This window comes from Pieris brassicae, chromosome 1 (assembly GCF_905147105.1).
Source record: "Pieris brassicae chromosome 1, ilPieBrab1.1, whole genome shotgun sequence".
Taxonomy (NCBI): Eukaryota; Metazoa; Arthropoda; class Insecta; order Lepidoptera; family Pieridae; genus Pieris; species Pieris brassicae.
Genome location: NC_059665.1, coordinates 18,471,253 through 18,494,104, shown reverse-complemented (window position 1 = coordinate 18,494,104; position 22,852 = coordinate 18,471,253). Strand labels below are relative to the sequence as shown.

Below are 22,852 nucleotides of genomic sequence, written 5' to 3'. Positions count from 1 at the left end.
AGTAGTTGCTTTTGTTAAGCAATTTTATGGACATATTATTTTATGCTGTAACTTCCTCGCGTTGGTTAACAGTCTTATTTCTTTTATGGTTGGTTCTCGACGATTCGGGAGATTCTGATGGAGTTATCTTATTTTTATCCATTCTTGGTTTTAAAATTTATTGGTTTCGGTTGTTCAACCTTAATATTTTGTCATAGTTAAGGATCACCAATCTCCCTTAGCTAACTTCAATTTGTAATTGGTTTCGTTTATTGAGAACATCTAGAAGGAAGTCTTCTTTTATGTAGTATGGGGTAGAATCTATTTTTTTCTTATTTTTTTGTAAGCCAACTGTAGAAAGCGTTAGGACTATGTCTGATTTTTGCTGCTCTTTTACCAAGCCTCCTAACACAAACAATGCCATTGTAATCAGTTAACTTTTAAAATATTTTATATATATTATGTCAAGAACTCTGTTTTGTAAATCGCCGTAAGTTTTTTCATTTTCTTCCACTCCAATAAAGAGCAGATTTTTCCTCCTAATTGTTCTCTCTAACTAGTTAATTCTTATTAGTTGTAGTTCCAATTTTTCTTCCAAAAGTTCATTTTTGGTTTCTAGCTGTTTAAATTTCTCATTTATTTTTTATTATGGTTGATAATTTCTTTTATATATATGCTCTTTCATTTCCTGCATATCAGTTTTTTGCTGATTGATTGCTTTTTGCATTGCTTGTAAAATACTTTTATTTTCTCCACATCCTATTTATTATTATTATTTATTTCATCATGCCATATTCATAGGAGGTTGAAATAAAATGGTCATTTAAAGCACATTTTAGTAATTTTATTTTTGGTAAAATTTACCACAATACAAAATAATAATAATAGAAATAAATAAAGTAATAAATGTATAGACAGGACATAGAACTATGCATTGTAAAATTGGTGCTTTTAAAGCAATAATATAATTTATAATAACATTTAGGCAAAATGGCATGTGTTCACATAAAATAAAAGCATTATATTCAAAACGCAATCAAATAATATCAAAAGCGAATGTTCACAAATTAATCAAATCATTTATCACTTGGTGATTTGGTCATTCCTCATTTTGTATAGTACTAACAAAACACATATCACTTAAAGCCCAAATTTCATGTAAGACTTAAACTACGCGTCAATTTTGGCTGTTATTCGGAATTTAACTTGTACTTAATACATATAACATTATTTACCAATGTTAGTGTAATTTAATGTACATACATGGAGTTTCCAATATAAAATATGGTCGTTATTATGACAAATAATTATTTATGAAAATGCAGAATATTTTAAACGCGACGCGTAGTTTACCCCATATTATCATTTATACAAAACGAAAATCACAAATTCACAACACTGCCAGGGTCAACAAGTAAAATTACAGCAAAATTAGAATTAATGTTAACATTATTTGAATATGAAATTAAAATTATGATAACTAATCGATAAAATTATCTGTACTTTTTTTTATTATTATCCATAAGTCGATGTATAATTCTAAACCATGTATAAAATGTAGAGAAAATTTTAAAATTACAATCAACTATTTTATGGCTAGGGTTGAAACTAAATCACAAATTCTACAAGGACTAGTTATCGGACAATTGCTGAGGATGGCTGTTCACAAAACATGAAGTGTTGAGTACAAATTGTGTTAACTTACTTTGAAATACAAGATTTGTCGGGTTACTTTTTATGAACAACCAACCTCAAATTCTTGGGGTGGTCAAAAACCTCATACTCTTAAAGTTAATTAGCATCATGTAATCAGTGGCGTTAATATAATATGAAATTACCATTTTTACTGTTTTTATATTTTGACCACCGCAAAAATTCCATTTTTCAGATCAAAGTATGACGCAGAACAATGTTTATAATTCAACGCTTAAAACATAATATGGGTTTACTAATCGCGTAATCAAATTAGGCTTTAACTATTCGGACAACTTAGGGCTCCGTTTTCCCTTTAATATCATGAAATCTAAAAGATTTCGTTTTATCACTGGTCTGTTTTAATTAAATTACGTCCGAATATTGTATTAAAGCGTTGAAAACAAACGTTGTTTTTTTTAATATTAACACAATAGCTGAAGAGCATGTAGGCTGTACAAATATCGTAAGACTAAAACTATTGACTTCAGAAAATACGTTATATATTAATACTGCTCGTGGGATGCAGTAAATAAAAAAAATGTATATAACGCCTGCCTCTGAATTAAATTCAAATCATTTTAACAATGTGATGACAATGTGATGTGTGTATTCTACTTTCGGACTATTCTTGGATTCCTTAAAAAACAATTTAATGAAATAAAACAGGTAAAACCCAAGCTGTGCTGAAAGTATTAAAGCTAATAATGTGCATTCACGTTAATACGTGCATCGGATGTACTTCTCTCATCCCGCGAACCCACACACCGAATAACTTATATATACAATACATTAAATTACATAAAGTACCCTACCGCTATGACTACGATAAAACGATTTGTCGCTTAACCACGTTATTATGACAAATAATTCTCTTATGTACATTCTCTATACAATACTTAAAAAAATTACTAAAATGTAACATTGTACTCGAAACTACCCTTCGAATGTACCGGTATTTATATCTATCCGTCATCTAGTATGTACACGAGATACGATTTCGAGACTTAACTGATCACAAGGATAAGAACAAATGAGGAACAAATACGATACCTATACACTATGCCCTTACATTCGTCACATATCACAACAACGTTAATGTACCTGGCCTTCGAGCCGGAAATGATACAACATAAAAATATTTACAAAAATATCTTAAACTTATCACAAAATATTAATTTCTAAACCAATAAAATATACAATCCAACAACTCTAAACACTGGGCAGATTCAATATAGAGATCATAACAAGATTCATGTAAATGTGTCCGTCTGGCACAATGTCAAAGGTGGGAAACGATATGTCGTCTAGACTTATTGTCATATACTACACTTTGTGCTCGACCCAGCATTTCCTTACTTTTCACTCGCCAAATCCGATCTAAGCTAAATCGTCCGACATTATCAAAATATAGTCTAATTTATGTACTTTCATAAATTATGCTAGTGGAAAAGAAATCTAATCATCGTAAAGGCTATTCTATGTCTATTTGATTAGTTGCCGTTTGGTTCCTTCGCCCGTGGGACGGAACACTTGTAGGGCGTTTTGCTCGCTTCTTAATTGACATAATTATTCACAAAAGTCTATTTGTATTATTTAATTGAGATACTTGCGACATTTTTTAGCTCCACATGTGCATGGTATCTTCACTTCTTCGAAGGGAAATTTGTAGTCATAGGTTAGTTCTTCGCCAACGGTGATGCGACGTAACGCGAAGATAAGGATGTGTTTATGGCCGTGGATGTCCACTACACGGGAATAGCAGTTTGGCTGAAATTAATCATTTCAATTTAGTCTAACAGGATCAGGCGAGTTTGGCGGTGGCAGAGTAAATGTCAACAAGACAAGTTTTGAATTGGATGCATTCATTTATAGAGATAATTTTAGTATGGTATTATAATTATGATGCCCAAGAAGCGTCATGTTGTTTCAAAATATATTATAATTATTTGACATATCTATGATTTTATTGATAAAAAAAGTTTTGCAATTTTAATGTGTGTAGTAAGCGCCGTAAAAATACGATGATTATATAAAATAGTATGACGCAAAAAGAAGAAAAATGTTGGTCCTCAGACATGGATTGGCAATTACTATTATTATGTTAGACAATCTTTTAATTGAATTTTTTCACATCCATACAAATTTAACAAAGTTACTGACGTATGTCTCATTGACATAAGTCAGAAAGGTTTTTACGTTTCGTTTACTATATCGACAGATAGCACTAAAATTTGAAAAATAACCGACCATATAAATACATTTTTGTAAAATATAACGTATTGGTGTTTAGTGAATTGATAATATAAAAATATTCGATAGCAAATCTGCATTAAAAAGCACAGTACTTACATCACAGGAGTGGTTGATGAACCGCGCCGCGTTGCCTTTGAGTGTGGCGTCGACTACGAGGTTATCGTCAATACGGAACATGTAGCATCCACCGACGCCTCGTCGCCCACTTGTCGCTTCGTATTTCTTCTCGCGCTGGTCTGCTAATACGGCACGTATGACTTCACCCGCATATTCGATTACCATGTCTCCTGAAAGAACACATTTGTTTGTACAAAAAAATGTATATACATATTGTCGCATTATTCGTATCAGTAAAATTATAATAAATATAAATCTAATCGAAATTCTCACCTTCTTCAATATCGCGCTTGCAGAAAAGTCCTCGTCCGTGAATATGCGATCGATATACGCCTACTGATGCTTTCGAAGTCTCTTTTAGTTGTCTAAATCTCATTGCTGGCGGTAGAGTTGCCAAACGTCTGCAAAATAATTCAGTAATCAATAAAAGTATACAATAATATCAATTGTATGTAGTAAACATACAATTGATATATGTATGATTGATGATTTACATACGTTGCATAATAATACAAAACAATCATAGAAATTAAATAACTAGGAAGGCAACGGGGGATTACTACGGCAATATTTTCCAGGTGACGCTTTTAAGATAAAATAATACATTCATATATATTAATTATACAGTGGTGGTCTAATAATTAGAAACATTAACTAACTAACGGTCCTTGACATTATATAAGATACTTTACCGCAATTTTTATAGGAGAATATAATATGTTCAACGATTTATATTACACAAGTGCAGTTTCAATATTACATTACGGACAAACATTTAAATCAGTTTTAACGTATGAACAATAATGGTCAACTTATTAGAAACAACAAAAAAATGTATTAAAAAACAATATTTGTTTAAGTATTAGTAATGAGTATTGTTATTTACGAAATAGCTACTCTTCACAGTCTACCAATAGTTATTATTAATATTTAGTGACGCCTCCCTTATTTTCAGTAACTGCCACAACGTGGCATTGATTCAATCAATTTCATATTTTTTTCTAGGGGGATTGAATTATATGCTTCAACAAATGCTTCATACAGTTTTGACTGGTGTTAGGGGCTCCTAGATGGGCCATTTTTTGACGCAAATGTATAGCTGCAGCAAGTGTCAGATTCATTTTGTAAACAAACGTAAGATATGTTTTATATTTTATGCATACAATGAGGCTTTTATTTGAGTGGCTATATTTTTGCACGATTATTAAATATTGAATGTGTTTATTTTTTACGAACATTTGTACGTTGAAGTTATACTTTCGTTATACATAAGATTTGTTTCTAATTATATGACCACCACTGTATATATCTCTATACTAATTGATGATATAGTGCTAATAATTCAGTTTATTTTTGCATTACTTTTAACGCAATAACATGATTGATGGCTTTATTATCTTTTATAAACAAAATTTAAAAAATATACAATTGACTCGATCGAGTGAAGATCACGATATTACATATTAATTACCTTGAAATAGAGTTCTCCCCCTCTTGTCCACCAAATGGCGGTGGTTCCTCTCTAAAGGGTGAAGCCATCCAGCTAAACATATCGTGGTTCTGTTTTCTTGCGATGGGTCCCGTTCGGGCACTACCCCACGGACTTTCTTTAAAACCTTCACTAAGGTCCAAATCATTGTCCCAACTGTTTAGTGCGCGCCCTTGACGGATCTTGTACTTCGTGCAGCGATTCGCCTAATATGTAATATAACTTCATTAATGCTTCATTCAAAAAAATGTTTTTCAGTTAAATATGTTTCAATTTCGTAATTAACTATTTAAATAACACACACGAGGATGCCCTTAAACACTCACTGAAGGGGTATGAATTTTTATTAATATAAAATTCAGAGGAGATTGTTTTTTTAGAATAAAAATTATGTATACTTACGCCTGGTAGTTGTTCAATTAGATATCTCAATCCATTGTTGTTAAGTCCAAGTAAATGAGCGCCGGAAAGTGTTGACGGTAGGTTGTACTGCATGAGAGGCAAACCACACTCCTTTCTGGCATTTTGTACAGCTTCAATTACTTTAGACCACAAATCTGATAAGGATGACGAGCTGTAGTTAAAGCCATCCTCTGACGTCACTTCATATATTAGTTTAGGGCCATCATCCTTAGATGGATCAGGGGTAGGCTTCGGCAACAACGGTTTGTTTTCTTGTCCCTTATAAACCCTGTTCTGTTTTTTCGACACTGTAACTTCCGTATCCGACTTTTTGTCGCCGAGAGGTCGTTTCATAATCTTTTGAGGAATTGATTTGGCAAGAATACTTGGAGACTTATTTATATCTTTTTCAATTAAAACTTTCGAATGCTCAGGTTCAATCTCAGCATCCAAACTTGGAAGTGATGTCATTTTTGTAATAGTTTCAACTCGTTCGTTAGTTCTTCCAAGCGGTGGATCCACTAATGCCATACTGGTGTTTGCTTGAGGTGTTTCAGTCGACATCTGCAAAGCTCTCAACGCATCTTGCTGTTCTTTTTCCCTCTTTGCTTTCTCTAGTTCCATCATTCGCTTCGATTCCTCGATTGCTTTTTCCAAGTCACTATCAATGTTTTCATCTTTTACATTCAAATCTGGCATATCATGACTAACGGTTCGTTGCTTGGGCACCGTTGTCGATTTGACACCCACGGATTTACATTTGCTCTGTCCATCTCTATGTAAAGGCAGCACCCTATTCATGGGTCTCATAGACATCGGATTTACGACATTAGTTGGTATACCAGACTGTTGAGTCGGAGGAGCTTTAGGCAATGTAATACTGGAGCTATTTTGAGTTGGTAAGTTGATTGTATTATTTTGAACTGGTATACAAATCATACTATTAGCACTGTTCTGGTTTTGCAATAAGTTAGTGGTAGTGGGTAATGGGAAATTCATATCCGCTGCTTTAGAAGCAATCTTAGGATCTACCAGATTGTTTTGCACAGTAATATTGACTGTGTTATTACTGGAGTTGACATTAATATTCATTGGCGCACTGTTAGGTATTGCTTGGAAGGGAACGTTTATCATTGTACTGTTTGCCTCTGTTTTTTGCTGGAATGACAAAGGATCCGGTGAAACGTTAGATACATTGCTGCTGGCGTTATTGGTGACCACACGAATATTATGTTGTTGCGAAATTTGATTCATGTTACTTTCTAAATTGGTATTACTCATTCGGTTTCTTTCTGGTAAGTTTATGATTCTATTGTTATTTGAAGGATTCATTTGCATATAGTTCATCTGATTATTAACAGACATAGCATGGTTTTGCTTTTCGTTAGCACCACTAACATTTACTTTACTGCAATCATTTTCAGGAAGGTTTGATATCGTCATATTAGTATTTATCGATCCCATTATATTTTTACCTCTCAATGCATCACCGGGGAATTTAGGTGACTCATTTATTGCCATATTTCTACTAACATTTATTTGACTATCTAAACTTGTTAACTGATTCTGAGCTGTATTGTTGGGATTCATACAACTACTTATATTTATCTGAGTATTGCTCGGCACTTGATTTCCCATCATCTGGTTTGAGTTATTATTATGTGGAGCGTTGTTACTCATCATCATATGATTTGTATTACTAGACATAAGATTTATATTATCTGAGGAATTGTTGCAACTCATCAACAGCTCATGCGCCGATACATTACTTTGGTTATTGTTTCCATAAAGTGAATTGTTTGTTACATTGCCCATCATCATGTTATTTGACATATTATTTGTATTATTCATTCCCATATTATTGTGCATCATACTTCCAGAATTATTAAGGTTCATATTATTTGAATTCATATTTGAGCAAATTTCAAATGACTGATTAGTAGTAAACTGTGAACTGCCATTGGAACAAGTATTTGCACAAGCATTTTGAATCTCATTTTTAATGTCCGGTATATTAGGCATATGTAAAATCGAGTTGTTCATTTGTTGATGACTGGAATTATTCATTTGCATAGAACTGTTAAGGTTACCATGCATATTTATGTTGTTGACAGAGTTCATAGTATTAATCTGGTGTTGCATCATATTAGAGTGATCTAAAGATGCTCTATTATTCTGGATTTGATTCAAAGAGTTGTGGTTCTGCATGTTTATTGTATTGTTTTCATGACGAATGTTATGAATAGACATGTTGTTATCAATTTGGTTGCCAAGATTCATGTTTGGATTATTACCGCCCATGTGATGCATATGCATGTTATTGTCAATTTGCTGTCTGTTATGCATGTGATTGGGAACATGTTGATTCATATCAATTAGATTATTTTCCATATGCGTCCGATTATTTGAAATTTGCATTACATTAGGCATTTGATGTTGATGGTGGTGAATATTTTCCATTTGTCTAGTTTGTTGCATTGACATGGGTTGATTCATATGCATATTAGGATCCATTTGGGATCTGGTATTACTGTTCTGTACTGCATGATGATTCATTTGTTGCTGCATTGAATGCATTTGCTGATTATGAAGTGTCTCCATCGTTCTGTTAGAATGCATCTGATTTATACTATTTAAATTGTTCAATGAATGTTGCTGCATATTATCCATAACCATCCTGTTATTTTGTAAATTATTGATATTATTTAGTGATTGGTTCATATGAATTTGATTAATATTATTCAAGTCAGCTCGATTTATGTTGTGGGAATTAGGCATACTATGCATATTTATATTTTGATTCATTAAATTATTATTTTCTGGTGTACTTCGTGAAGACATCATATTTGATGGATGTTGATTTGATTGATTAGTCATAAAATTATCGTGATACGCTCTATTGCCACTGCCTTGATTTATTTGTGGGTGTTGCAACTGATTATTTTCACCCTGACGACTATGTTGAATTTGTCCATTCAAAATATGAATCTGATTATTGGCTTGTATTTGCGGGTTATCGTGTGAAATTATTTGCATATTTCCATGCGGCATGTTTGCATTGTTCATAGATGGATTACTGATGTCATGCTGTTGGTTATTTTGTTGAATGTTATCATTAACAGCTGGTACATTAGGTCTACTATTAGACATTTCCTGGCAAGACGTATTTACATTTTGCATTGAACTATTTGAATTCATAATCTGCATTTGTCCATTAGACATGGAACAAATTTGATTTTGATTATTCATAACATTGATTGAACTTTGATTTGTTTGAGTTTGAGGTCGTATGGTATTATGTGGAATAATACTTATCGATGGCGTAGAATTGTTCATATTGTTAGAAATCTGACAACTACTCATCTTGTGAATACTCATAGAGCCGAGCATGCTCTCAGTATTGTGTTTGTTATTGTCATTGTTTCCCATATTTTGAAAAGCCTTTTCGTTTTGAATATGCTGTTGAGAGTGAGCTGCCATAATTTCTTGAGAAAAGTTCATATGACCTCCTTCGGTTTTAGACAAAGCATTTATTTTGCTCAATTTCAATGTGGTGTCAGCGTCGAAATTATTTGATAGTGAACATGCTGGCGAATATATATTTCCTGAATTTATTTGAATCATATTGTTAGAGGTGTTTATTGACGAATGATTGTTATGTGCATTTCCTTCAAACTGATGGGAATGCAAAGATCCCGACATTGTATTGCTATTAATAGACAGCAAGCAATTTTGGTTAAGTTTATCGGTATCATGAGACATATTTTGACGTCCATTGATTCCGCTATTCATATTAGATGCCATAGATGTCGCAGCATTAGTCTTCAATCCTATGTTATGAATCTCAATTTTATTGTCCCCCATATGAATGCTGGTTGGGGGATTGATTTGTCTCCATGGGGTAGGTGATTTTGTACTGTGAGCAACGCTTATAGTTGGCATACTGTTGCAGTTAGAGTTATCATTTAAGGTTCCACTGATTTCAATCACATGAGAATTTTCAATTTTCATCGAATTATTTTTATTCGATGATATCGAACTGGATACAATGGGTTGTGATAACGGTATCGACTGCATAGAGAATGGAACCGAAACTGAATTTGGAATAGATTGAGATATTGCCATAACAGGTTGTCCAGTTGACGAAACTAGCGTGACATTTGGAGACATTGACACATTATTTTGCTTAGAAATTATTGCTTTTTGAATATTTTGCATATTATTCGCCAACGTCATATTATGAACTTGCGATGTAATAGGGTTCATAGTATGTTTCCCACTTATAAGGTTTGCCATAGATTGAGGTCCTAAGGTCATTTGCGTTGGACCCATTTGCAAAACCTTTTGAGTTCTGTTAAGAGATTGTTTATCTGGAAGAGGTTGTAACGTCAAATTAGGCACTGTAGTTTTGACATTTTTGAGTATTTGCGGTCCCGATTGCACAGATTGACCGGTTACAACATTGGCTGCTGATGATGCTACTTGCGCAGCTACACCTTCTCCGACACTATTAACGACGACATAACCAGTCGGAACTTCCACAATCGGCTCTATCTTACTGGCTTGGAAGACTTGTGTTGTCGTTGCTGAAAAGCTACTGTTTTGAGCCAGTACTCCTTGCATAGCAGTAGAGACAAACTGTTGTGATGACATTACAGTATTTTGAACTATAGTCTCAAGGCCATAATAGACAGGCTGGGTAGTCAAGTACATACATCCAGATGGATCAGTTACCATTTCTAGAGTAGGAGCTGAGCCAAGGATGACTTGGTCATTGCAAAATTGCGGTAATATTGTACCTTGAGGTAGTATAGTCGTACCAGTAGCCGGAGATATGATTGTGTTACCTTGGGAAACTAATGCATTCGGAATTATTGTTGTCTGGCCATTTCCGATTCCACTTTGAGACACGACAGTTGCTCCAGTGGTTTGTAAGGTATTATTGGGTAAAAGAGTTGCTTGAGATGTCAAATTTCCTTGCGTGAGGCCTTGAATCGCGCCTTGTGGAATTATTGTAGTGCCGTTTTGTGTGTGAATTGCTTGTGGAAGTATAGTCGGGCCATTTGGACCTTGCGAAAGAATTCCTTGGGTTTGTATCGCTCCTTGGGGTAGTATGGTCGCCCCCTGTTGTAGAGTTTGCGGCAAGACAACATTTCCTTGGGGTAGCAATACAGGAATACCTCCACTTGGAACTGCGACCAGTCCTCCTGATTCGGTCTGCTGTATTTGGAATGTCTGAGGCATAAGACTGCCTTGAGATATAAATTGTGTCGCTCCAGTTTTGAAGTCACCTTGTGGTGCAATGGTGGCTATATATTGCATATTCTGATTTTGTTGTTGCGATAAAGCTTCCACGTATGACATAATATTCTGGTTCCCCATCGGCTGTACTATTATCGAGGGCTGTCCCGTCTGGTTATTAGTTTGTAACTGAATAACGGTATTGCCTGGGCCAAGCGGCGATTGATTGATGGTCGTGATTGTTTTTTCCAATTTAGTCTGCCTTTTAATGGTATTGGCTGGTTTTGGTATTGTTCTACCTCTAGCTCTATTTGCTGCCTGATACATTGATTTAGATTGGACAGGGGCAGATTGCTTCTTAGGAGACTTTTGCTGCGATCCTGGTAACATAATCTGTTGTTTTCCTTGTGAATTCGGAGAAGATAACCGTTGCGTGGTCATAGCAGGTACAACAATAGTAGGATTACCTTGTATTTGTGGCCGTATCATGGGCTGGATATTTTGAATAATGGAACTATTGGGCATACTTTGAATCGAATTAATTGGCAAAGCGATAGAACTTGCACTAGCCATATTTGGAAAGTTGGCGATTTGACTCTTGCCCTGTATCATCTGGTTAGAAGGAATTGTAAGAACTTGATTAGAATTCGATGATATTACTTGTATGCCTCCTGACCCAGTCAATAGCTGGGTCATGTCTGCTCCACTATGGATTTGTTGTATGTTCGGGTTTCCATTGCCAGGTTTGACACAAATGTTATAGGGCAGAATGCCTGGTTGAGTAATAATTTGAGGACCCATGAGCGAGCGTGCTCCAGCGGAGCTAGTTTTCGGCGGCAATAACATCTGTGGTGTAACAACTATTTGCGGTGACGAAAGCACTTGTTGATTAGAAGAAACCTGGACATTGGTTTTGCTTTGATCGAATATAACTGTCCCAGATTTCATTTGCTCTGTAATGGTCATGGTCATTTCGTTATTAGGTCCGGGAGATGGTGTTTCCACAATTGTACCATTAATAGTGATTTGACGTGTATTTATCGATGTTCTTCTTGTAGATATAGATTCTGCCTTCACAGTATTTTCGCTTCCGTTTACAACACCTGCGTGAATGATCATGGGTTGGGCAAATGCGTTCTGGAATGCATTTTGTAGTGTTGTTAAAGTCCTATTTTCAGGTGATTTTGGATTCTCGCTTTCACTCTCACTTGTGGACATCATATCACAGGATGGGATGTGTCTGTCATACGATTCTTTGTTTCTGTAGGTGCACTGGCATCTATCACATCTCACCAACTGTTCCATTGGACCAGAACCAGAGTTGTCATCTAAAGGCCGCATTACCAGTTCTGGCTGTCCACTGATAGAGTTACCAGCTATGGTCACAGTGTATGTACTTTCAGATCCAGAAGCCCTGTATAAATATTGGTTTGTTTGCGTTTTGTGCATATTATCACCATGATCTTCGGCGCCATCTAGTTGTTGTATTGGTGAAAAGTCACTTTGAGGACTGCCTGGTCTTGAACTACAATTACTATCTGACCCAGACCAATCTCCCGCTCCATCGAGTTGTGAAATTGGGCTGCATTGAATTTTAGTGTAAAAATCTATTACATCAGTATAATATCCTTCGTTTTTATCATTTTTATCAGAACTTTCATCTTTTTCTTTAGGTGATGTTGTTCTATAATTTAATCCTGACGTATGCGGTGCTTCAGAACATAATTCATGGGAATTAACCACTTCCCTTTTTGTTTTTTTGTCAGTATTTTTGTCACTTTCTTTAATTGTATCTAATGCGTTTTCGGGTCTTTGTACCGGGCCCATTTTTTCAGTGACATTGGATGATTTTCCCATTTTACATCTTTTTATTGTAGAGGATAATAGATTCGTATCAAATTTATTATTCCAAGTCAGGGATGACGACCTTTGCTGTCCGCGACCCGTCGTCAGGGACTTAAGACTATGGTTTTGTAGAAGCATTTCTGATTTGCTTCTTTTAAGTTCTTTGCTCCCGGACTCTAAACGAGCATTTAGCAACTCGTCAATAAAATCCGTCGATCGTGAATCGGATTTGTCATCAGATTGGCTCATTGCTCCATAAAATTCGCTCTTCAAGTCCATAGCTACGAGGTCTTCGTATGACATTAATTTCGGGAAAATATCCTGCATTGATATTCCATCCAAGAGATCGTGATTTAAGTCTTCAAATATGGCATCCTTTACTTCTGGCGGAAGAAGGTCAGCAGTATTCTGTGGTTCTTCCTCATCTTGTTGTTCTTGCTTACAAACATTATCAAGTAAGAAGTCGACCACTTGCTTAACAGCTAAATCTTCCAATGTTACAGCATTGCGGAATTTAATTGGTGATTTATCACTTTTCCGCATTAGGACCTTTGTTGTGCCTTTCTCTAAGCTGTGATGCCACGCTCCAATTTCAGCCATGACTCGTTCCACAACTTGGACATGCATTGTATGGTCTACCGTTATATTCACTCCATAGTCAAACCCAGGTAAGGGTTCCGCCAATATAAGCTTTGTCTTAATTGTATATCTGACAATCTTAGTAGGCTTCTTACATGACCAGAAAAGTCTAGTGCACGAAAAATCTACTGGCATCAGAAAATCTTCGTAGTCAGAGACAGATGGCACTATTTTCCCCAAACTGTTTACGCATAAAGATCCCATCAAGAATTGTACTTTAGATATCTCACTGTATCTTTTCTTTTTTTTATCTAATTCTACGTATACTGGCCTCGTTAGTTCGAAATCAGCATCTTTCTGAAGACTCTTTTTTGGTATATCCTTTCCATGAGTTGGACAAAATACTCTTTTGTCGTCCAAAAATGCGCAATTAGTACGCCTTGCACATGCGTAATGATAAGTTTCACTACAATTTTTAGCGCAACATCCAACACTAGCGCCTTTGGTTTCGCAAGAAGCGCATTTGATCATTTTTCCTCTGGAAATAGCAGAGTGCACATTTTGTAATGAACCGTCGATTTCTTCAAACACCTCTGCCGACCACAAAGCACAATTGGCATGAATCCAATCGTTCTGACCACAGTATAACAATCGGCCCTCCATTGCCGGTAGCCCATCACCTGTAGATTTGCATAATATGCATATTCTTGAGTCAAGTATAGGATAAAATTCCAATAAATCTTCTTCTTCTTTTTGTTTTTCTTCTAATTTGGGTACTATCTGGTCCAAAGGCCTCTCAATGGACTGTACGGTGTTTCTCACACCTTTGTTATCAGACATTTCTTGGTCTTTTAATGAGTCTGAATCTTCTTGTTCTCCTTCAACTTCTAGATTTGGTTGGAGACAGTTGTTATCACAATTAAACCATGGAAATGTTTCTGAAAATAGTTCCTTATAAATCGAGGTTAAATCCACACTAGCCGTTCTTTCAATGACTTCTTTCATGTCGTGATTGAAATCCTTGAGAGAAATGTATTCATCGCTATTTACTCTTTTCTTTATGTCCAACAGTGATGGTGAAATGAGTCTGCTCATGTCTTCCATATCCTCATCTTGATTCATGTCACGAATTATTTTAGGACTCAGATCTTGTTCACTGCGGGCTTGTGGAAATCTATCAACAAGTTCATCATCATCAGAGATTGGTTCATATTTATCCAACAAGGAGGGCGACATAGCAACCGCCTTTTCTTGTTTATCCGACGGATTATTTTCATGAACTTCTACACATGATGCATTGAATTCAGTTTTATTGTAGAGGCCGGTTGAGAAACAAATTTCTTTGTTTTGCATTAGTGGTTCCTGAAGGTTTACGATCTTATGTGATGGATGTGGCATTTCCTCTTTTTCCATTTCAACATCATGTATTAAAGGGCATTGCCACGATTGAGATAGAGCGAGTTCGTCCGTTTTTTGTGTACTTCGACGGCCCTTTGCAGTATTACGGTAAACCTTTGTCTCTGTTGTATTTTTCATAGTTTCATCTCCAGTGTCGAAATGTAACTTTCGTATTGCTTGAGGAGAGGTGAGCCGATAAGGTTTGTTGGGTACTGGAGTATTTTTGTGAGGAGTGAGCTTTAAAAGAGCACAAGCTTTTTTGTTTTTGGCGAGGAGTTTTAAGAGATGTAAAAGTCTTCCTTTTAAATGTTCCGTTAACATTTTCCGCCACGGTGGGTCGTGAGGCATGCATTTACAGCAAATATACTCGATAGATGGTGGCAATGCTGACAGAAGCTGATATCCTTCACCTGAAAGACCCTCACAGCTTGCATGGACCCATCTTGCACACCAGCCACATTCCATCATCTGAAAATCCCAAATGTAAGTTTAGAAAGATAGGTATACATATAAGGTGCACAAATAAAAAATATAATTAACTTGTAATGTAGGAATAACAATGCATTGTCAAAATGAACAGATTATCTGGTTAATGTTTAGATTTATGTGCCTCCTCTTAAAACACCAATATGTGCAATATTAGATACAATAATTCAAAAAAATTATCTCTTTTTAAACGTACGTAAATCATTTAAGAAAATTTTCTAGAACGATATCTTACCTTACTATCAAAGTCATTATCCCTATAGCATGCTTGGCATAGGGGACAGTAATTGCCTTTTTGCCGTAATTTAAAGCAAGGCCGGCAGAACGGTAGACTTCCCACAAACTTGTTAACACGGCTGCTGTCACAACTCTTGCATTTTAGACATGCACTACATATCTGTAACAAAAAATGGACAGAATAAAAATACATAAATTTCCTGTAATATCGCGATTGAGTGCTTTGTAATTATAATATTTAGGAAGTACGGTAATCATACATCTTGACCTATTAGCCGACGGTCAACGTGATCCCATCAGCCTAAAACTGTCTACTTTACCTGTGGCCAGTCGCTCCTGTGGTCCGGCGGTGCGGGTGGTAGGCAAGCAGCGTGGTAAGGGCGGGCGCAAACACGGCACGAGACGCGCGCGGACGGACGAGCGCACGCCGCACACCACACGCACCGCGCGCACGTCCACGCCGCTCCACCACCGGAGCCCTCGGCGCACCACCCGTGGTACCATTCGCAGCACGACGAACATACCAACATCTGAATAATTAGATAATTACCGCTTTAATTTTGTTTTGGATGTCGGTCAGTATTTGAGGAGCAATTTCCGTTAGATCATAGAGAAGTGGTTGTATCTCCTTGGAAAGTCACTGCTTAGGAGTAAAACTAAGGAATAAAACTAATAGTGTTTCAGTGCATTAAAAGTTAAACTAATAAATAAAATTAAGCAAAATAATATCATAAATGTAATACATATTCAGGTATGGACTAAAAAAAGTTTACCTTCTCTTTTCCAGCACTACCACACAGGAAGCACAATTTAGCAATGGTAAATGGTGCAGTACCAATCAATCCAAAGCCAGAATTACACACTTCGTCAGGATCATAACTCTCCCAGAAATCAACACAAATTAGCTCAGGCCTATTTTGGCCACACTTCTGTGATCTTCCTCGTAACTGAAAATTCAAAGTAAATTCTAATAACACTTGTCTTTTTAAAGTATAATAGTATACCTTTATTTATTATCATCAGTATTTATAAAAATTGAATATAAAAAATATTTCACAGACATAAAAGGTGATTTTTTTAAGGATAAACCTCTTTTAAACTTGTTGCGTTAAACTTGCCAGTGTTAGGATATTTGCATTATAGTTGCATTAAAAAAAATGTGACATGCAAAAGTTCCAATAATTATATTTTTTAAATGTAGATACTTACATTGCTTATGTTGGTTAGTGGTTTATAGGTAGATTTCTTTGGAATAAGATCAAGAACAGTTTCATCTTCGCTGGATTCAATTTTGGCTTTTAATACGGTAGGTTCAACCTTTCTTTTCTTAGGCTCTATTACTTCATGATCAACCTTAGTTACTTCTGGAACAATTTGCAATTTGTTCTCAGTATCTTCTGATTCACTCATTTCTGGGGTAGCTCTGTCTTTTTCTGTTGCCATAGACACAGTTTCATCTGATAAAGTTGGCTTATCCTTGTCCTTTTCTTCTTGGGTGGGGAATGTTGCAATAGGCTGGCCAAGGACTATAGAAGCACTCCGACACACATGTTTAACTCGGGGTCCCTTTAATTCCATTTTCTGTCGTTTTGGATCTTCTATAAGCTTCGAATCACTTTTATCTTTCTTACGAACTTTAATTTTAGCTAGACGACGCTTTCTATTGCTGTTTGATTCTTTTTCATCTTGTCTCTCATTATGCGTTTTCACTTCCTCCTGTAATGAGAAAAATGTAGTTATGTTAATTCTATAATTTATATTCCTTCTAAGACTTAATTTGTTCAACATAGTATGTTTTGCAAGATTAATTAATATATGTTCTAAAACGCAATAATAAAAATGAATGAATATGACAGATGAAATGTGAAAACTTCATGCCCTAAAAAAATTTAACATGACACCAATTACAATTGATAAGCTATCCCAGTACTACAAGATTTATCCAGGGTAAAAGTAGTTTCACTTTGTAACTCTCTAACTACCACCAAGTGAAATTTTATGATAATCTTTTATGATATGAAAAAAGAGAAATTTACAAACTCATATATTTATGGATTAATTATTGTACATACCTCTAATCCATCAGCCTTCTTAGATTTGACAGCAAAGATATTGCTCTCATTTTCATTTGTAGATAATCCACTAAACAATGGTGATGGAGTTGTCAATCCAGAATTACTTGTTGGTTTAGGTGTTAGAGTATTTGGTTTAGCACCAGGCTTCATGTAAGATGGCAACATAGACATTAGGATTGCTTTCTTATCTGTAGGCACTTGGAAAGCTTTCAAACATAGCTTAAGCCAGCAAGCTGGACACCTTGCCTTATTAGAACATTTAAATAATTTCCACTGTTGAGAGCGCAGAACTGGTGGAACTTGGCAGTTACCTGAAAATGTAAGAAGGGTAACATTTAGTTTTAAAGACTATTTAAGAAATATTTCCTTGTTAATACTTAATAATAATGAAAACTATTTAGTTACAAACATTTGTTTTTCTTGGAATCCACAGGTAGACTATAATCTTATAAAAATTGGTTAGGCAGGTTACAGCCCATATTCTATAACTTAAGATATGTTAAACTTTGTTTTTTAAATAACAATTAAGATAGTTTTGAAGAATTCGAAGGAATGGAACTCCTTATGTATTTGAAATTACTACATTAATGAATTAAGAATATTATTATAAATATAATAAGATCATACCTTCTCCTCTTTCACAATGCAGGACAAGTGGCGATGTCCGCAATGCCATTCTATCCTTTTTAAGCAATTTGGAGACAAATTTACGGCAGGATTCACATGAATAAATTCCAAATTTTCTGGCTTGTTTTACAAATTTGTAGAACCTTACAGCTCCACACACTCCACATGTAACTGTTGTTGGAGGGTTAGTTGCTGAAAATTAATAATATTAATGATAATTTAAGGCATAAGAATAACAAAACATAAAGTAATTTAGTCAGTGAACACAGTTAGATCAATTACACATACATATTACAAATACATTATACATGTAACAATATTATTGTGTGTTATTTTAGTTAACTTTACTTACATGATGTTGGTGCCACAGCTGAAAAAGGTCCATCTAGACCTGATGATGGTGGTGTAGTTGTTAGTTGTAACCGAGCCTCCCTTATAATGACTTTGCCACTCAACAATTGAGAGGCTGATTTATCTTTCTCAGGGCTGACTAAAGGCTTTTCTTCCTCATCACCACTGTTTCTGGGACTCTCACTTTCCCAACTATCTTCCGACTCTGAACCACTACTTGAGTGGCTAGAACTACTTGCATCAGATAAGTCCAAGAGTCTCCTCATTGAATTCCCTGTTCTTTCTTCTTTATTCAACTCTGGTGATTTTATTTTATCATCAATATTTGAGTTTTCATCCTGAAGAACTTCAGATTCTTTTTCATTTGAAAATAAATCATGAGTGGCCTTTCGGGAAGTTGTGAGACCAGAAAATGAATGTGTTGATTTATCTTTAAAAATACCAGTTGATAAAGGTTGATTTTCATTTTTATCTGGCTCTTCATCTTGTTGAGAATCATCATCATGTAAATTATTAAAAACTAGCCTCTTTAGTTTTGGTTTCTTTAAAACCTTTCCTGAACTCAAGCCACTTGATATTGAAGTTTGGTCTTCACCATCAATAAACCTTTTATTTGGTTTTATAACTCTTGAAGAATGACTACTTTTGACTGGCAAAAATTTTACAGATCCCAAACTTTCTTTCTCTACTGGAGAATTGATTCTTGGCGGAGGGGACATGCACCGATTTTCACTAAACTGTGAAAATTTGTTTGTAGACTTTGAAAGTGGATTCAAATTCTTCTTTAAGTAGCCTTCATGATATTCTGATGAAGATTTTGAACTTAGATCAGTTAATTTTGCTGGTTTCAAAATGCTGTTAAATGTTTGGTCAGATTGTTTAAAGGCAGACTTCTTTTTTATAATTGAAATGAGAGGAGCATGATGTTTTGGTATCTTTTTGAGAGGCAGCAAAATATCCTCGCAACTCTCTACAGTGCCAAAAGTAACAGTCTTCTTCACTAGTTTAGGTTTATCTCCTTTTGGAGGCTCCATTTTATTTTGTGACCTAGTTCTAACTGGAGATTTGGATGGATCAATACTACTCTCTGCGGTGTCTTCTTTTTCACTCAAAGGGCTATTATTATTTCCACCACTCTCTGAATTTGCCTCTTTCTCATTATTATTTTCTTTCTTCTCTTCTTCCTGAAATAGATTTATAAATAAAAATGAACAACATGTAATTAAATGAGCTATTTATTCAGTAACCCATTTTTAAAGCAGTTATGTTAATAAATTATATTATAAATCAAGAGAGTATGAAAACCACTAAATTAACTAGTGTATTGACCAATTCTATAGATTTGATGGAGTGATTTAGAACAGCAAATTACTGTAACAGATTTTCGAATATTGGTTTGTGCAATTATTATTTTTGTCTATGATATCTATATAGATCTAATATCAAAGATACATTATTAAATGTAATGTAAACATTAGTTCAGAAATGACAACCAATTACACATTTATTTACTTAAATAAGCATAAAATAGTAATATAAAATAAAAGCCAAGGAACATTATCAATTTGGTAATTATTTTTCTACATTCTATTGAAATACAATATATATTATTATTATTGGTTTAAAGTTCATAGATATTTGATATTTTTTTATCAGATCCACAGTGTTCAGGTATTGTATAGTTTCTATATGTGTAAATATTAAGCAATACCAACAGGTTTCTAATAGTTCTATCATCTTAATGTAAAATTTGAAGATACAATAATAGGCCAAAGTGGATCATAAAAATACTTAGTATAACAATACACAAGTGGTTTGATAAAAACTACTGAGTAAACTTCTTACAGATCTTCAGTATTACATGAAACATAAACCATGAAATGTGTGTAGTATAATATCAGTTTATAGTAATAGAATGAACAGATGTTTTAATTTTTGACAAGGCTGAACATTTCTTTTGTTTTCAAAAGTAAGGTTATATTTCTAATACATTTATATTTTGTAGTTAATTAAAAGCTTTCCTAAAAACGAGAAAACAACCAAATTTAGATATTGTTTCTTTACAGTCCTTGACCTGTTTAAGAATTCAATGTTGCTTCTTTTTTATGTTTGTCAAATATTGATACTCTGTGATTGACGCTTCATAGTACTAGAGTTATTACGTAAACAAAATGATAAAACATATGTTTGAAACATTTATAACAAAATATGAGCAAATTAAAGATAATTTCGTTGTACCTCTTTCTCCCCCGAAAACTCATTAGTGGTTGAACTACGGCTGCCTGCATGATTATCAACAGTATTCTCGTGGTAAACAGTCCCCGACAAAACACTTATACGTTTTCTGTTATGGAACTTAAGGGGTTTCCCTGGGAACCTGGACCTTCCCATTTTGATATGCACGTAAACTAAGGACATTTCAGAGGGTTCCCAGCAATAGCAAGGAAACTGGCGCGCATGCTCGGGCCCGCGCGCTCCGCAACGCCATTTCACTCATTTATGCAATGTGTACGACAATTAAGACGCAGTTTGGATCACAAACACATCAAAACATAAACACTAAAACACCGTTTACATTATTCACAAAATAGGGCACTTCACACAGTTTTTATAAAGAACAACATCATCCATCATTTTAATGGTTGACTGATCGTTAATGCCGTATACGTTGTTACGCTTCCATTCAACAAAGCGTTGTCGGCGATAAAACAAAAGAGAATGTTGTAATGTTCCCGATTCCACAACGCGTCGCGTCAGTTACACTATCTGCGTTTTGTTCCATTTGATAGGGGAAACGAAATTAATTTAATGAATCGCCCGTAATTTGACAAAGATGGCTGTACGACGCGCTATAACAATACCGAACACGAGTGATTAACGAGTTACGAGACGAGGCGCGCGAGGCCGCGGTGTGAACGACACCTGGCTCTCGGAGGCCAGTTATGGATTTTGAACCAATCGCGACGTTAATTCGGACCGGTATGAAAACAAACATGTCCGATGTCGTTCGGTATGTCTTGCTTGCTCTATAAATGGATAATCTATCTGCATAGACATTAGACGCACCAATAGCTTTTCGCTCTACTTCTTAAGATTTATCAATAAAAATCTACAAAATATTGTCGTACGTGCGCGTAACGCAATCGTTCTAGGCATAATTTTTATTGGTTTGATTCAATTAGATTTGTAGATACTGAATAGTTAATTCTTCTTGTTCTAAGGGGGTATTTATTTATAATTATTTTTAAACCTTATATTAAAGATTGTAACATTATTTAATATTGTATATACCTACATAGTTAAACTGTGTCCAGTTTGTGTTTCCACCACACTTTTATAAACTTCTTTTTTTATTTCAGACTATTTATATAAAAAATAAAATAAAATAAAAAGTTGAAATTTACATGGCCTACCGTACTCTACCAAGAACGTTCTGTTAGTTTACATAGGTATCGCATTTACTAGCGGGTTAAACCATATTATATGCGATTTTAATAATAATATAGTATAATTGAAGAAAATAAGAAAGTTGATACTACAATTATATGATTAGTATGTAGTAATCTTTTTGTTTAATATTTGTTTTTCCAATATAAAAAAGGGTTGAATATGGCAGGTATACAAGTCTATTTTAAACGCACTATTAAAAAGATACAGTATATAAAAATCTTTATAATGTAACTCTTAAGTTCAAAAACAAAATATTCATGTTTTAAACCACGTACGTATTCTCGCACCCTATTTATAATGAACCCCCTAAACCCACCGGTCGATCATGCGTAAAGGGCGCAGAAGGGATGCAAAGGGAAGAGCAGAGTAGGTACAATAACCCTTAATACATATTTGTACAAGCTATATATATAAATTGAATTTACCTAGGTTAATATAACTAAAACGTACTGGTATCTAGTTTTTAATGAAGTACTGACCTCTAGCGTGAATTATGAGAACAAAAAGTTCTTTGCTGAAACGCTTCCTGAAATACAGAATAATGAGAAAGAAGCATGTCCTTGAGTAGATACGATCGAAATCAAACAATCTAAGAAACCAATTGTTTCCTCACACAAACACCATAACT

At 34.8% G+C, this 22,852-nt stretch overlaps 1 protein-coding gene across 1 annotated transcript; it reads right to left on the bottom strand.

The window, feature by feature from the left end:
• Positions 1 to 901: 901 nt before the first annotated feature.
• Positions 902 to 21,650, bottom strand: LOC123712995 (histone-lysine N-methyltransferase trithorax). The gene is made up of 13 exons (XM_045666450.1): positions 21,013 to 21,650; positions 18,776 to 19,958; positions 18,424 to 18,615; positions 17,794 to 18,107; positions 16,931 to 17,437; positions 16,495 to 16,668; positions 16,042 to 16,251; positions 15,720 to 15,881; positions 5,936 to 15,466; positions 5,516 to 5,739; positions 4,318 to 4,445; positions 4,024 to 4,214; positions 902 to 3,441 (listed from the first exon to the last, which is right to left on the bottom strand). The coding sequence occupies exons 1-13, from the start codon at positions 21,190 to 21,192 to the stop codon at positions 3,268 to 3,270; spliced, it is 13,170 nt and encodes a 4,389-aa protein (XP_045522406.1). The 5' UTR covers positions 21,193 to 21,650; the 3' UTR covers positions 902 to 3,267.
• Positions 21,651 to 22,852: the final 1,202 nt, after the last annotated feature.

Excerpts from the sequence above, each read along its gene's own strand:
- LOC123712995 (XM_045666450.1), bottom strand. The coding sequence starts at position 21,192 with ATGTCCTTAGTTTACGTGCATATCAAAATGGGAAGGTCCAGGTTCCCA. Across the intron at positions 15,882-16,041 it reads ACAGGAGCGACTGGCCACAG|ATATGTAGTGCATGTCTAAA; the intron begins GTAAAGTAGACA and ends TTTTTGTTACAG. Across the intron at positions 4,446-5,515 it reads GGGGAGAACTCTATTTCAAG|ACGTTTGGCAACTCTACCGC; the intron begins GTAATTAATATG and ends ATTATTTTGCAG.